Here is a 15,702-nt window from a genome sequence, read left to right as displayed (position 1 = left end):
AGAGGCTCCATAAGTTTGCTAGCATAAATGTGAGCTGTTCAGGCCCAACAGGCACCCAGCAACATACCCAAGCACGCACAGTTCACTAGAGTGGACACAGGCTAAGACACACGGCAAACAAGACTTGACTCCTCAGAGAACTGTAGAAGTCAATACTGGTCCCACCATCCCTCAGCGAGTGCTTTACAGCTGTTAAAGAATTACTCTGAGCCCAAGAGGTGACAATCTTGTGATGGATAAAAAAACGACCATACAAGAGTCATCGAGACTCTTCATTTGAGGAAAAAGTTCTTGTGGTTAAAGCACATCACTTGTGGCCTTGCCACAGACCTTCTGCAAACACCATTTTCCAAAGAAATCGGGGACTGATTTTTCAGAGTTTTCAACTTTCCTTTCCCCACTTATCTCAGCCGTGGAGTCCCAGATGCCCTCAGCATTCCTGGTGCTCCTATGACCAAACCAGCCTTAGCCAGATTTGTCCAAAAAACCTGCTCCCAGTATGAGTGCTGGCCTCCGTGTTCCTGTATCCAAGTTACCAACCCAGCCCACAGCTCCGCTGTATGCAGCTGGGCCCAGGCACTGTGTGACTGCAAGCACGTCTGCAARAGATAGCTCAGAAGATGTTCCTTTTTGAAGGGGATGCCAGGCTATGAGTTCCTTCCTCTGTTATCCTGTCTCCTTAGGGAGAGCCAGAAATGAAGAAACTAGCTTGGGCTGAGTCATGAGCTCTTTCCTGTGGGCAGGAAAAGTTGTCTTTCCCTCCTCAGAGCAACATGCAGAGCTGCATGATTAGCACTTTTCCTCTCCGCAGAGACTTTTGGGGGCAAAGAGCCGTTTCCTGGCACAAAGGGCACTTGGGGCTGTTGTTGGAGGATGAAGAGGGAACTGGACAGAATTCAAGCAGGGCCCTCATGTCTTATCAGGCAACACAGATCTCAGCAAGAAGCTTTTAGGTGTTTCAAACTGAAACAAACTTTATGGACCAAGTACTGCAAGAGACAATTAAGAAATACAGTGAGCAAGATACCTGTTTTCATCCCACTTTGTACCCTTTCCCTTTGCCCCTTCAGCGTTCTCCACCACCCAAATTTCACCCAGCCTCTTTCCAGCTCCCCCAGCCAAGGAGCAATGAACACATTTCCACAGCAGCAACAACAGGAGACTCTCCGATTGCCCAGCAGAAGGTTCTTTGGGGGGGGCCCAGGATCACTCACCCCAACAGGTGACCCCAAAACCCTAAACATGCTTTCTAGGCCAGGCAAGCCCTTTGGGGTCAGTCAAAATCACAGCCAAAGAACCCGTGTCTCCAAGATGACATCCAAAGCTTTTTAAATCCTGCCTCCACCAAGGAGATTTCTCAGGAACTGAGCATCCCTGGGTCATATGCCAGCTCTGAGCCTGTTTCAACCTAAATATTATTATTCCTGGAGACACCACGCTTTGCAAAAGCTCAGTACATGGATCCTCCAGCTGTGCATTTTTATATGGATGCCTTAACATTTGTTTTGAGAACTATCCGGTTCCAACAGCAAACATAAAGATCAGTGTGACCTCCCCTTATCACACAGCCTTTCCTGTGTGGAATTCACTGTGATCTGTACCCTAGTGATTATTGCATCATTTCTGTTTATTTGTAACCTTTGGCACTCCGTAATCTTATCTGCCTGCAGCCGGCTGCAACGCAGAAGATGTGCAGCAACACAGCCAGCTCTGGCAATCCTCAAACACTGGAATGGGCCAGTTAAGAGTGGAGATCACTAAATGATTAGCAAAGCAAATCTGCAGTCACTGACAGCTACAAAGAAATCACACTTGCCCTCTCCCCACAAAGCAGGTGAGATCTGGCTTTCCTCCAGCTGTACTCACCAATCACAATGAGGGTGTAGTTCACATTGGTGCTGCCAAAGCCATTGGTGGCTTTGCAAATGTACGTTCCCGCATCTTCACTTTCCACCTCCTTGATTTTCAGCCCTTGCTGAAGGATTCGGAACCTCGTCCAGCCGCTGTGGATAGTCCGCCCATCCTTCATCCACATGGTGAGAGGTGGTGGGTCGCCTTCCACTGGACACAGGAGCTTGATGGTCCTGCCTAACCTCACAGACTGACGGTGGATCACTTTATCGGCAATCCTCGGTGGGCCTAAGAAAGAACAGGAAGGGGAAGAGTCGTTATTGCTTTTCTCAGTAGTATGGCACTGATTTAAAGGCCAATCATGAATCAGGCCACTACCACATTAACTGCTATACAAAGATACTGTAAAAGGTGCTTACTAAAAATCACTGACAACCAAGGCTAAAGCTGCAAGTGATTACAGAGGGATACATCAAAAGAGACACTGGCCTGTGCAAGACCTGAAGATGCAGCCTTGGCATCATTAGCAGCTCATGCTAACCAGCAGCTCTAACCCACCAGGGAAGCCTGGCTCCGATTCCGTCTTCCTTTTCCAAAATACCCATTCTCCTAGTGCAAGGAGGTGCCCAATACCCAAATTGTTGGGTTGTAGTTGGTGAAACAACTGCAGTTGTTTTAAACTTAACACCAATTCTGAAGGCAAAATTAGGAGCAGCACTGGTACTTAAAACAAAACACTCCCTTCCCCTCCATCCCCCAAAGAAAAAAGTTATAATCCTTTCATGTTATATGTACAGCAATTCCCTTTAATAGTCACCAGATGGGCTTTATCTGAGACATGTATGCCTGCAGTGGAACTGTTGTTGGACAATCATTAGGTAACACTTCCCTGAAGGATACAGCACAGCCTGACGGGTTAACATTGCAGGTATAGAAAAAGAGGATATTTCCACAAATTGTCTCGGCAATCCTGCTGGTTTAACCTGACTGACAAACATTTGTGCTTTGTAAAAGGTCATAATTTCATGCAAAACAGAGTGTCCCTGGAATGTCATAGAGTGAACACACTGTTTGTCACATGGTAACAGTACACACTTGGACAGGCCAACACTCAAGAAAAAGAAGTAATAAGGACTCCAACAGTGGGAGCGGTCCCTTAGCTAATTCAGCCTGGAACTTCTTCCCAAAGCTCTGAAGTGTTGAAGCACGGTTTCTTTTTTCTGCATCTTTCTGCCTTTTCATTAGTCTATTGCACAAGTTCCCCACTAAAACTGCAATAGCAATGCTCTTCCCAGAATATTCTATTAATGGGTGTGATAATAAGTGCCCTGCTCTTGCATAAGGACAAAACTTTTTGGTAAGGAGTGATGATGCTGAGTTGCACCCAACCCCCCCAAGAAGTCTGTGGGATTTGAAACTGYTCTTCCTATCATATTTCTGTTTCTAGTGTTTTAGAGGATTGGACCCACATGCACATATTTGCACTTCCTCATGACTAATTCCTCTTATTTCAATATCTGCCTGAATATTCCCCAACATGACTAAGGTAGTATGTACAGTCCAGCTCATGAATGACTATGGAGCTGCTGTCCGCATTACTCATGTCGAATAGCATCTATGAGTTTCACAGCTTTGCTGCTGAACAGAAGTGTTTCTCAAGCTGAGAAAAGGATCAGCAACTAGCTCGAAAGTCATGAATTAGTTTAACTAAGACTCAGACAAGTTCAGAGCCCTGTTGAAATGCTAGGTCAGCCCTTGGAGAGGTCCTTTCTGACTTGGAGCCCCACCAAACCAAGTCAAACTTTAAGAGTAGTTTCACTGCAATCTATCTGAGAGCCAGGATACTACTCAATACATATTCAGATGGCAAAAACAGACCTATAATTAGTGCTGGGGAAAAATGTTTGGTGCAGGGCAAGCAGGGGCAGTGGAGTGAGAGCACCCTCCTCCCAGCTTGGAAACCCTGCTGTAGCTCCTTCAAACCCCTTTTCCTTCCGACATTCAGGTTGACTCCTGACAAATTTTTAGACCTGGAGGAATCGGATAGTTTCCCAGTCACGTCATGTGCCTCGCTGGGGCAGGCAGCACAAGCGGCTCTCCTGATGGCACTGGAGTTGCCTCTGGTTCTGTCACATGGTTGGGTCAGCAATAAGCTTGGTCCTCCTAAATGCCATTTTCCTTTGATTGACCTTTCATTCTGAGGAATTGTTGGATCGCTCTCTGTCACAGGATCTATCCGCAGACCTTTCTGGCATTTAGAAAAGGGAGTGTTTCTCAGAGCCTTTCTGCTTGAAAAGACAAATGCCAGCATGGACCTTCACAGTCCCCTCCGTGTTCGCTAGTCCCTCCAGTGCCTTTCTCAGGATGAAGAATACAAAAATTCCCCGTGCTTTTTTTCCTGCTGTAAATGTTGTTGGATAGAGCTGCACACACTCCTGAGTAAGGTGCAATCCCAGGGCACAGATGCTAAAAGCATGCTTATGTTCGTCTGGTGCTGTAAATATTCCCATTTTATTACCTATCATCTTTATATTAATAACTTTCTGCGTAAGCAGTCTTCTCTCTCTGGAATCAGTCCCTCTGCATACACCAGAGGCTTCAGAGGCCCTGGCAAGCCAACGAGAGCTGGACCTCCTGTAGATGCTTATGGCAGAATCAAATGTTGTTATCATCACAGATCTCTATCTCTTTCTAAAGTGCAGGCATCTTCTGGGTCTTATTTCACTACATATTTGCTGAATCCCTTCCTTGGGAGTGTAACAGTGATGAATGAATGCTTTTCAAGTCAAGATACACTTTGGCACATCCTGCTGCTTTGTGCTGTCAGTATTTTGGGGGGAGGCAGCGGAGAGGGGGAAGCGTGTTGTGCAAAAAGAGCCCTTCAGGAACACCCCTGTGCGCTGCGTGCAGAAACATATCCCCGCTCTGAATCTGTGCACTGGAAATGCCCAGAACTGCTCACGTCCTGCTTAATTTCCAGGGCTGCTTTATGACAGCTCCATCCTCTGTTAAACGAACAAGCTGTGACTCCCCTCTGACTCAGGCAGATCCCAAAGTCTGCCCCCAGCCTGCATCGCTGCAGCACTTTGGCACTTCAGCCGGGGCAGCCTGACACCACAGTAATATTTCACCGTGCTCGGGAACTACCGGCTGGCAACCAGCCCTGCAAGGGACTGCGTGCTGCAGCAAAAAGATGCTGAGCACCCCCATTTTTCAGCAGCACCAGTGGTACTGAGGGGAGCTCAGCCCTCGGTAGCTCCTCTGGGTGATGCTGCCTTCTAGCATTGCTCTGTCGCACTGGCTCGCTGAGCTCCCTGTCCTTTCTCATCTCATTTGACAAGCTACTTGCAAGCCTGTTTTACATGCCTATATATTATGCACACGTCCACCTATGCACCTTCCTCCTTCAGTATGTTCCCCCTTTTCTTCCTAATCCTTTTACCCTATGCTAGACTGTGCAAGATACTCTTTCCTCCAAACTCTTCTTCTCTCAGCTCTCCCTGTTCGCGCGGGCTTCCCGAGGCGAAGGGTTGCGGGGGTCCCTCCACGGCTCCCGGCCGCGGGGCTGGGGCACGTGCGCGCGCACAGCTGAGCGCGCCGGCGCGGGAGCAGAGTCGGGCGCTCAGCCCGCGTCCCTGGCGGCAGGATCCATTTCTCCAGCTGCTCCGAGCAGCAAACTCCCAGGAAACCACCTGCTGCTTCACCTACAGCTGTGAGCGAGGTAAAAACGGGCTGAACCCTGGGTGCTGCTGACCTCCCGTCGCTCGCTGCCTCCGGCTGCTGCCCTGTGCTCGAACGCAGCCTTGGAAAGCAGATGCAATTGCTGTCCAAGCGGTAAATTCACAGCCAGTGTCTCAGCCCCGTCGCTCCCAGCCTCTAAGAGCAGGTCAGAGCTGATATCTAATGTATTTTGAGAGCAATACCCTATAGTTGCTTGCTGCAGTGCTGCTCTTGCCTTGCTTGTGGGTTGTGTGTTAGGGCAACACAAGAGCTAGGTAGCAGCTCCATAAGGAACTGTTTTAAAACCCCAAATCCGACCAACATTCACATTGTTAACATCCTGAACGCGCGTATCTACCAACACGGATTTTTTAATGCCAGTAAGTATCATCTTTCTGGCCCAGTCCTGCTATCCTTACTCCCAGGCATCGGAGGGACCCCAAAAATTGCCCCGAGCCTGTACCCGAGGGCCAAGGCTGCAGACTGGGTCCTCTCAAGACAGAGCAGGAGAGAGCGGTGCTCTCGGGGCCTGGGTGGAAATCCTTGGGGAGGGATCCCTCTTCCATATCCCCCTTCGTTTCTTTGCCATTAGGCAGTGCTTCTTGAAAAATCAGTCTTTCAAAGTGTGGAGAATCCGCAAGCACGGATGGCACTAGAGACAGAGAGAGCGTCCCCGCAGCGTCTTGCACCAGGATGTGGGAGAAGCAGCCGAGCCCAAGGCCCCAGGTAGATATTCCACCAAAATTGCTGATACAGATTTTTACACATTTTTATAGCTGGAGGGAAGAGGGGAAGAGAAAACAACAACCGCTTTTTGCTCCCATTCTTGCAATCTTCCGTTGCACAAAGCCTGATGTCTAGCTACAGGGTGCTGCTGAGAAACGCCCCTTTAAGCCACCCCACGCTGGAGACGACGGGGCGGCCGACTTCCCAGCCCCTGAGACCAGAAGCGACGGTTACGATAAATGAAGCCCCACCTCGGCCCAAAAGCAGCAGGGGCTGGTCTCCTTCGGTTCCTCTTGTCCTCAGCCCAATAATTTGAGAGAGTCATTTCTTAATATTTCGGCCTCGGGTGAAGGGTGGGGTTGGACAGCCGCGGACGGGGCTCGGGAAGAAGTGAAGAGAATGCAGCTGCCTCCCCCCGCGCCTGGTTGTTATTCTTTCTCCAAATACAAACTAAATATAACTTTGCCCCATAACATTCAAATCATTTTAGTTGCTAGAAGGGATCATGCCTGGAGTTCCAAGGGCCAGGGTGCAATCAGTCTTAAAATATAATTTAAACAAGCCAGACCCTACATTTTCCACTGAGTTATTTTCCTGCTCGCCATTTCCCATCTCCAAACACATATAAATACACTCAGAAAGAAACCAACAGACRCAGAGAGATGCCAAGTTTTCTGCTCAAGATCATATAAGCCCAGTCAAACATTAACAAGGAAACGCTGTGATCACCTCATTTGTTTTAAATATTTCTGCTCCTATACATGCAGACAAGTGTGCAGATTTATTTGCCTCATTTACGAATACAAGCAACTGGAATCTCCATTCTGTTCCATTATATAAAAGACAGATCCTACACCTGTCTTACTGAACAGCTGGGCAATTTTCAATTTATATCCTGCGATACTGCTCTCTACCATCCTATACCATCGAAAAGCCCCACTTGGGGCTCTGCTGCCGACACTGCTTTGCAAGCATTCCTCTCCTTTGCTCCCCAAGAGCCTGGAAACTGCTGGTGGTTGCACCTTCTTGGCAAAAGGACTAAAACCCAACAAAGCCTCTTTGCTTTAATAAATGGCTATTTCCAGGAAGCTGTGAAAACAGTTTCTAGAAGCGTATTTAAGACACAACGGTGGAACGGACTAGAGCTTCCTGCCCACATTTCTCACAGTCAAAACCACGCACACATGTAATTATATTTTCCTGGACTGCATTGCAAAGTTCATGCACTCGTTCAACTCATACATGTAGTAAACATGATTTATGGCTCTGTGTGAAAACCCTCTAGATATATGGTGTTTTGATAGTGACTCAAAGCTAGTGCTATAATTTAGTAACACCTAGCAGTGAAAGCTAAATGATTTCCCACTCCACATTCCTAACTTTCCATGAACCCCTTTTACTGCTAACCTGGGGAGGAGATACTACTTCTACAATTGTTTGGACTTAGCCTTGTTATTCCTCAAACTAAACTGCACACTAACTTCAAGCTTCACATATGGTGAACACACCAGCACTGACCCATGTCCTGTGAGACCATTTGCCACGATACAGTTCAAAGTGAACTTTATTAACACATTAAACATAATTACAAAGAGGAAATTCCAAGGAAGGTCAACCAGCCTGGACAGTTTCTTGGAATGGAAAGTAATTTATAATATCCACATACTGTATTGTAAAGTTTATAAAGAAGTTAAATAAGTTTTAAGAGCCCCATGGGTTATGTATATTTTATTATTTAATACCAAACACATTCACTTTCCATGAAGATAAGATTTCTTCTGAAGTGCTGTGTTAGCAAATTAGCAAAGCCATTTACCATCATTTACCATACAACCCATCAACGCATGTGAAGAATTAACATCACGGACTATGGTACCCACACACCATAGGCGTCCATGTCATCAGGAGATACAGTAAAACACAGACAGATTTCATTATTAGGGTGACACAAAGGAGTAAGATGATGGCCATTAACCAAAACACTTGCTCAATGTGAATACAGTCCCTCAGGCCAACACTAGGCAGCTTCATTTGKTTCTTTACTTTCACCCTGTCCATCACTGTAAACCCTGATGTTCAAACACCCTTAGTACAAGGGTGGCCCACACTGAAGTTGATTTTTCTCAGTTCCCCCATGCTTCAGAATTAATGTGGAAGGCTGGAAACGGCCATCTAAAAGCYGTGTTTTACACTTGCTTCCTGAGTTGGTTGAGACTTTGGGAGTCCATTGCCACAAAGCTGGGCTGGACAAATTCCTAYGCGCAATAGGATGAAGTTTAATCCTCTCTGCCAGAACAACATGAGGTTTATACATTTCCTACACTCTCTGCACATCATCAATACCACTATTTGTATTGGCATTTGAGRCCTTGCTATGTTGAGGGCTGGACAAACACCTACCCAAATACAATTCCCCCACCAAAGAGTTTACAATGCAACCATGGCAAGAGCTTCAGTGGACATGAGTAGGTGCTCTTCAAAGGCTAGTGTTGGCTCTCTGCACCACGGGCAGCCACTACATGGAGAACAGAGTTGATAGCAATGCTTTTTTCGACAGAGATAAAAGGATGACTGCTTTGCTCACGCACACAATTAACTATTGGAATAAGCAGTTCGAAGGACTGGTGTGTTCAGCAGCTTCTCATATTTTCAAAACAAGACAGGCTGCTTTTCTGAAAGGAATGCATTAGCCAAATAAAATAGGAGTCAGGGTAGGGGCAACTGGGCCAAACACTTTGGTATGTGACAGAAAGAGATCGGATTAGATGAGCTAATGGATCCTTCTTGGCTTGGCAACTGGGCAACCCACAGACCAAAACAGTGCTTATCAAAAACAATCAAAAGATTAAAGAAAAAAAAAAGCAACAGCATCTCTGCCGAGCAAAGAAAACACTCAGAAGACTTTTAGAGAGGGACACAAAATGCCACAAGTATTTGAGGACCAGATCCCATGGATGGCCAAACTCAGCTTTGGCAATAGGGGACAATTTGCAAGAGCAAGTTCTAGACTAGGGCTACACAGCTGAGCCCAGCAAAGCGATGGAGAAAACAGCTTTGCAGATTCATTTTACAGCTAGTAAAGTGACATATTTTCTCTCTCTTCCTTATCCCTGTGGTAGGAGCTGCTTTCCCGGCAAAATGGATATTTATCGATAGCACAAGAAATGCTTGMCATATTTTTACATGAGTAATAACTGGCCCCTTGGGTGAAGGCTGCCAGTAAATTTTCTACTCTGGAAGTTCCAAAAATAAGAAAAAATAGAATATTTGGGAACATGTTCCATTTAATTAAGTGTCCTGCATACACATTTCACTGCAATTTAATAAAATAGTTATTGTATGTTAAACAATTGGCACTTGGTTATTGCTCAGATTTATTGCAGTTCAACAACAGTAGATGAGATACATATCTCTTACATGTTTTTTAAATCCTTTGAGCATGTGCTTTCAATAATCGGTTGGTATTTATTTAACATGAAATTACCATCTTATTAAATTAAATGTGCATGGGTGACATTCAGTTTCAAGGGTTGCCGAATATTTTTTCAGCAGCAAAAAATAGYAACTTTATCCCTTAGGTCTTGAGGTAGCAAACACAGAGGAGAGTTAGGATTATTTCCAATAACTTTTGAAGAAACAGACTTCTTACTCTAGAATGTTTCACTTCTAGTACGGAAGAAAAAGGTATTATTTATTGTTTCTAAAGTGCTGCCAGTGGGCTTGGCATGGTCCAAAAGAGAAGACTAACATTTTTACCCAGAGGCTAAAATTATATTGACAGGGAGCTTCAGATACAGCAGATGACCAGAAAGCTTTCTTTAGAAAAGAGATAAATACGATGAGGTTGCCTAGGCACAGCTACCCCCCAATCTACCCTTTTCTTTCCTGTTCAAGAAGGCAAACTGACCTGAATAATGACATTCTTAATTTGCTTTTCCTAAAAAAATACTTTTTCAAGGTTCTGAAATTAAAGGCTTTTTTAGCCTCCTGTTTCCAGGCAGGACAAATTGCCTGACACTGGAAGAAAGCTAGAAACTCCCTGGCTTGAGCGAGGCAGGAGGATCCAGAATCCGCTTGGAAATCCTGCCTAACAGCTCAAAYGTGTGCTCACCAAAGCCTTCCCAAAGCCCCAGCATCCCCACCACGCGTCACTGCGGTACCACGTCTGCCAACGCGAGGAGTTTGTTTGCTTCCCATAATCTCCGGGAAACAATCCAGTCAGGCAGGCCTGAATTAGCTGCCGGGGTTAATCTACCCCAAATTTAACATAAATGCGATTGTGCTCTGCCCTTCCAACTGCTTCCTGAGCCCGGTGCATTTCCTGGCCAAATCTCCCACCAACTCCAAGACTTGTAGCAAAACAAACCAGACACTCTGCAAATCTCAGTTTAATTCATTTATTTTGTAACAAAATTCCCCTGCGAGCCACCGGTTGCAATCGTATCCCAAAACCCGAGGCTTCAAAGAAAGGCATTGACTTCTGAGCCTTTACAATACACCCTGCTCCCTGGCTTGTGCCCCTGCATATGTGCAGTTCCCTGTCACCTAATCCTCTTATTTGAATTGCTCCTATAAAATAGGATGCTCAGGTTCACACTTGGTGCCACGGATTCCCACTGAACTCTGCTATTCGGTATTTAACTCAGTCTAAGCATAGTACAAGGTTTAATAAGTAATTAGCCATTTCCCTTATAGACAGACATTTCTGCGTGAGCCATGCAAGCAGGAAATTGTAAGTGTCACTGTTTATGTCTGCAGGGAAACAAAAACCATGAGGGTTGACTCCGTGCCATATTCGGGAATGACGGGAGGGAAGATCTGAAAACAGCTGGTTCGCCTTCCTGATAGCCCTCGGTGGTGAGTCTTCTGCAGAACACCATCACGGGGTCCTTTTGCATTTGTATCCGTATTGGGTATTGGTTTTCCAGTATTGGTATTTCCAATATCCAGTACTGTATATTGAGGTTTTCCTCAAAATCTCTTCTTTAAGGGATGAAGTTGGAGAAGACTTGATGCTTCCATCCAGCACTGGTACCCACTGGCTTTTCCCAAAGCCCAAGGTGGAAAAGGTGTAATTAGGGCGTTAAGGACTTGCACCAAACAGGCTTGAGCAATCAGTATCTCAAAGCAGAGACGCTGCCAAAATATCYGCAAGCCCTTTGCTGTTGGGAAATCCATGGCGGCTCCCTACATGGAGCGGCTGCTTGCAGCCCTCCGTTTGCCGGGCCCCCCTCAGAAGGGACTTCTAAGTTTGGTCACCGCAAAAACGCAGGAACAACTGTTTGTTGGTGACCACAAGGAGATAAACACCACGGTATTTAGGAACTGAAGATATTTTCGGAGGCTGCTCTAAAACAGAAGGCACTTCTGGCTGAATCGCTGCAGAGCAGACTTGGTAGGGAGTCTTTGCAGAAACGTTTCTCTATCAGGAAATGGCATTTTTGTCAAGAACCAAGATTTGTCAAGATTTCTGTTTCAAGTTTCCTGTTTTTCAGTTTGAGACATCTTTTGCTTCAGAATTTTAAGCTAATTACAATGAAATGCACACAAGCAAAAAAGTCGGTGTCTTGAAAGTGCACTGATTAAGCAACAGTGATTTTTTTAAATGTGTCACAAAAACATGAAATCAGATTTGATTTGGGTCAGGAATATATTAAAATACTAAAAAATTTCACAAGATCGGAAATAAAAAAAAATGCTTGCTCCAAAAGAAAAAAATGCAAACCAGAGCTGACCTTCTGGCTCCTTCGAAGACAACAGCATTTTGAAAACCTGCCTGCAATCCATTCATACTTTACCCTACCAAAACCTCCTGTCCCTGACAGACTTGATGGAAGCACTCAGAGCAATGTGACCCTCTCCAAATTAAACCTTCATTATAAGGACCTACCTTAAGTGTGCCTCCATTAGTGCTTTAGTTTGGATTGGGGGTGTGCTTTTAAAGTGAAACCTCCTATCATCCCCACCCCATGAGCTCATCCAGAATAAACTCCCAAAATGCACATACTGTGAACACCACCTCCTCAGCACCAAATATTTCTCTTTAAAGATCTGTTTCTGTGGTGCTACTCTACCGGCTAATGTAGACATGCATTAAGAGAATACTTAAATACAATTTAAAAGAAAGTGTTCACATAGGTTCATTCAGTGAAGACATACATTTAAACTCAAGAGACGCCAAGTCTATAGCATACAAAAAAAGGGAAACCATCAGTATATTCTTACAGCATTCACATCTGGTTCCCTGCTCCCCAGGTGCTGCAGCGCACACTACTGAAGCATGATATTGGCAGGAGCCAGGACTTCAGAACAGATGAGGCCTTCATGTCTCAAGTCTATTTTTCTGTCAGTTCTCATATAGGAAACTGTCTCGGGTCTAGCCCATACCCAAAGGAAAGCAGGAAACGTTTTCTTCACATGGCTCATTGCTGGTCCAGTACTACAACACAGTGTTAAAACATGCAGCGATGCCTGCCCAATTCCCAGTTCTGGTTGCTAAAACTCGGGCTATCTTTGGCACAGTCTGCCTTAGCAAAGACTCGTTGTTCTGATAGGCTTGCTAGATCTGATCACACCCCCTTGTCCTGTGCCCAGGATGGCTTAGCTTTAATATCAGACAAAATCCGTGCATTTCCTCTGGCAGGGCTGAGGCTGCGCTGCACCTCTTGCTGCTCAGAAGCAGTTGCACTTCATCGGGAGGATGGATGCTTTTCCTGCACCTCTATTACACACCAGAGTGGAACATCTCCAGCTGAACAAAACAGCACGTAACAGTGGCTATATTCTGCCTAAGTTTAAATATTAAAAATAAAGGTGTGAAATATAAAGCTGTTTGAATTCCCCAAGCCACCCATATTGGGGAAATACTGGAAATTGTTGAAGATCCTACAACATATTGCTAGTCTTTCATCTCTATATACCAGCGTGAGAAGAAAGATGGTGCTAATTATCACCTGCAGAAGCGTCAGCGTACCAGCACACCGGTTGTTAGCCCAGGCTGCGACGGTTTGACTCGAGCAGCCACGGAGCGTGCAGGAGTCCTGCTGACACCAACTGCGCCGTGGTTTCCAATGACATTACCCCCCGGCTGGCCGCACGCAACGGCGTAGCCGCCAGGTAGATAGGGCTAAGCTGGAATCCCGATTAACGCCCGCTCCTATTACCTCACAGTCTAGCAATGCACCGTCCCCGCTGCCCTTCCGCAAGGGCCGCGGGGGAGAAACCTGGGGAGCGGAACGGCTATCCCAGGAAAGCTGAGCAGCCAGCAACCCCGGCTCGCTGCGTGGTTGCATAGCCGGTCTATCCCACGTGGCACGCGTGGGGGTACGAACACACGGACATCTCATCAGCTGTCATCATCTGGATTGCAGCTTCAAGCATTTTCGCAGCCTGGCTGCTCAGCCTGCCCTGGTCTATACACATGAATGCAAAGTGTCCGTCGAAGATTTCTAATCTTCTCTGTTTTTACAGGTGACTTGTACTTGTTCTYGAGCCCACCTCAGGAACCACTGCTGCGCTGCATGCTGGTGTTTCTAAGTGAGGCATCAAGGAGTCAAACCCCAAGGTCAAAAACGGCAGACACGAGACCCCTGTCGTACCTGTGGCTGGAAAAAATCAGCACTTTTCTAATCGGCTGCTAATCCCCTAATCTTTATTGCATGTAAATTCCAGTCCCTTCCCAACGGCTGGGAACGGTTAATCTCCAATCTGATTACGGTGAAACCTTCTTGGAAGCCTCATTGATAAAAGGTGGAAATGTGTAAAATCAATTTGCTATATATCACAAACGGTGCTGCACACCCCACCACCGATCAAAGAGCTGCCATAAATACAGACAAATGAAAGGCTGTTTAAAAAATGCTTTTATCGAATAATGGCTTTTATTGCTTGATAAATGACAAAATTACCTTACAAAGGGTGCAAATGCATGCTGCAGCTCTTGCACTGCAAGGAAGTAGAAAAGCAAGAGAAACAATTCTCTGACATTTTAGCCCATGCCTGTGGGTAATCTCTATTAAATGATAAATTATGGCTCTTGTCTCAGTTTCCTCTGGCCTGAGGTGGCTGGCCAATGTATTTGCCATTTTGKATTTACCTTGCTAAGAAAGGATAACCATTGGTATGGCTGAGCAAAATGCTCCGACTTTTAGTCCTGAGCTCAATGGAGCTTTGGGCTGAAGCGCCCTTCCAGCAGTCTCCGTCTTGCCCAGGCCCTGTGGTGTGTGGTTGTGGGTATATTGTGAAAGGAGGACGCTTCTGACTACTTCGGAAACAGAAGGCCCCAAAATATCAGTTTCTCAGCCCACCCAGAGGATTTCCAAGACCACCATCCTCCTGGAAACCCAGCTTCACAGACTTTACTGAGCTATGGCCCCAAAAGGCAGCTGTTCTCTCCCCTCCACCCTCCTCTTCCATCTCCCAACAGATCTTTTCTCAGCTGAGAAAACCAGACAGGCACCGAACTTCTTAAAAAGCACCAGATCCCCCTGTAACCCCATCGCTATCAACGGCAGGTGATGACAGGAGCGGATTCACCTGGGGCGCAGGGTAGAGGAAGGGGGATCTCAATTTGCTGCAATGCAGCAAAGCTCACTGGGAACGCGGTGAGGACAACAGCTCCGGCCCACCAGGAAYAGCCCAGGCTCCACGGTCGCTCAGCACAGTGGTTGTTAGTTATGAAAACACTGGAAAATTGATAACACTTATAAAAATAAAATATGTTGGCAAGATCTCACTCTCGTATCGTTTTTCTACAGTGGAGGGAAGGGAAGCCAAAGCCTCCTTCATGGAACACGCTTGAAAGACACAGAAAAACATTAAACGAAAAGCAAGCGGAGTCCAACCTAACTCCTGTGTTACATCCATTGAGAGGAATTTGCCAGCRCTCATAACTAATTTTTAAGTCTTGTGATATTAGGTGCTTGTTTCCTAATGTCTGTTTCTGCGGGCATAAACTTGAAGGAGCATCTCCTGTTTATTTGAACATGAAAGGAAATTTGTGACCTTTGTGATTGTGGGGAATCACTAAATACTCTAAAAACAGGAAGCAAACAAATAAAATCCAATTTATCGCAGCTTGCACGATATTGAAGCCAGAGKACTGTTGTTCTGGTGTTTGACCCAGGAGGGTTGAGCATGCACAGTTAGTAACGTGAGTGTTTCCCACGCATGTGTCCCACAAGATCCATTTAAGCGCTTTACAGCATGCACTAACAAAAGCTGCAATAGCTGCGGGATCTAACAGCTATAGGACCTACTAAAGCTTATGCTCCATTCCCTGTACAGGAGATTATAAGCAGGTGCCTCTCCTAGGAAAACTGGTATGCCGCGATCAACAGGAAGCTGGCTCATATCTCCAGATGTTCGTCATTAGAGCGGTGGGGAGGAAGAGGGACACCGGGGTCA

General features: G+C 46.0%; 1 protein-coding gene across 1 annotated transcript in view; it reads right to left on the bottom strand.

Moving 5' to 3' along the window:
• Nucleotides 1-15,702, bottom strand: part of FGFRL1 (fibroblast growth factor receptor like 1) — a 182,745-nt gene that overhangs the window by 87,000 nt on the left and 80,043 nt on the right. The window contains exon 4 of the mRNA XM_026064549.1: nt 1,867-2,139. Within this exon, the coding sequence (XP_025920334.1) occupies nt 1,867-2,139 (273 nt within the window). The remainder of the gene's footprint in view (nt 1-1,866; nt 2,140-15,702) is intronic.

This window comes from Apteryx rowi, unplaced genomic scaffold (assembly GCF_003343035.1).
Source record: "Apteryx rowi isolate R43461 unplaced genomic scaffold, aptRow1 scaffold_22, whole genome shotgun sequence".
Lineage (NCBI taxonomy): Eukaryota > Metazoa > Chordata > Aves > Apterygiformes > Apterygidae > Apteryx > Apteryx rowi.
Note: the sequence above shows the minus strand (reverse complement) of the source record. Positions and strands in the feature narration are given on the sequence as shown.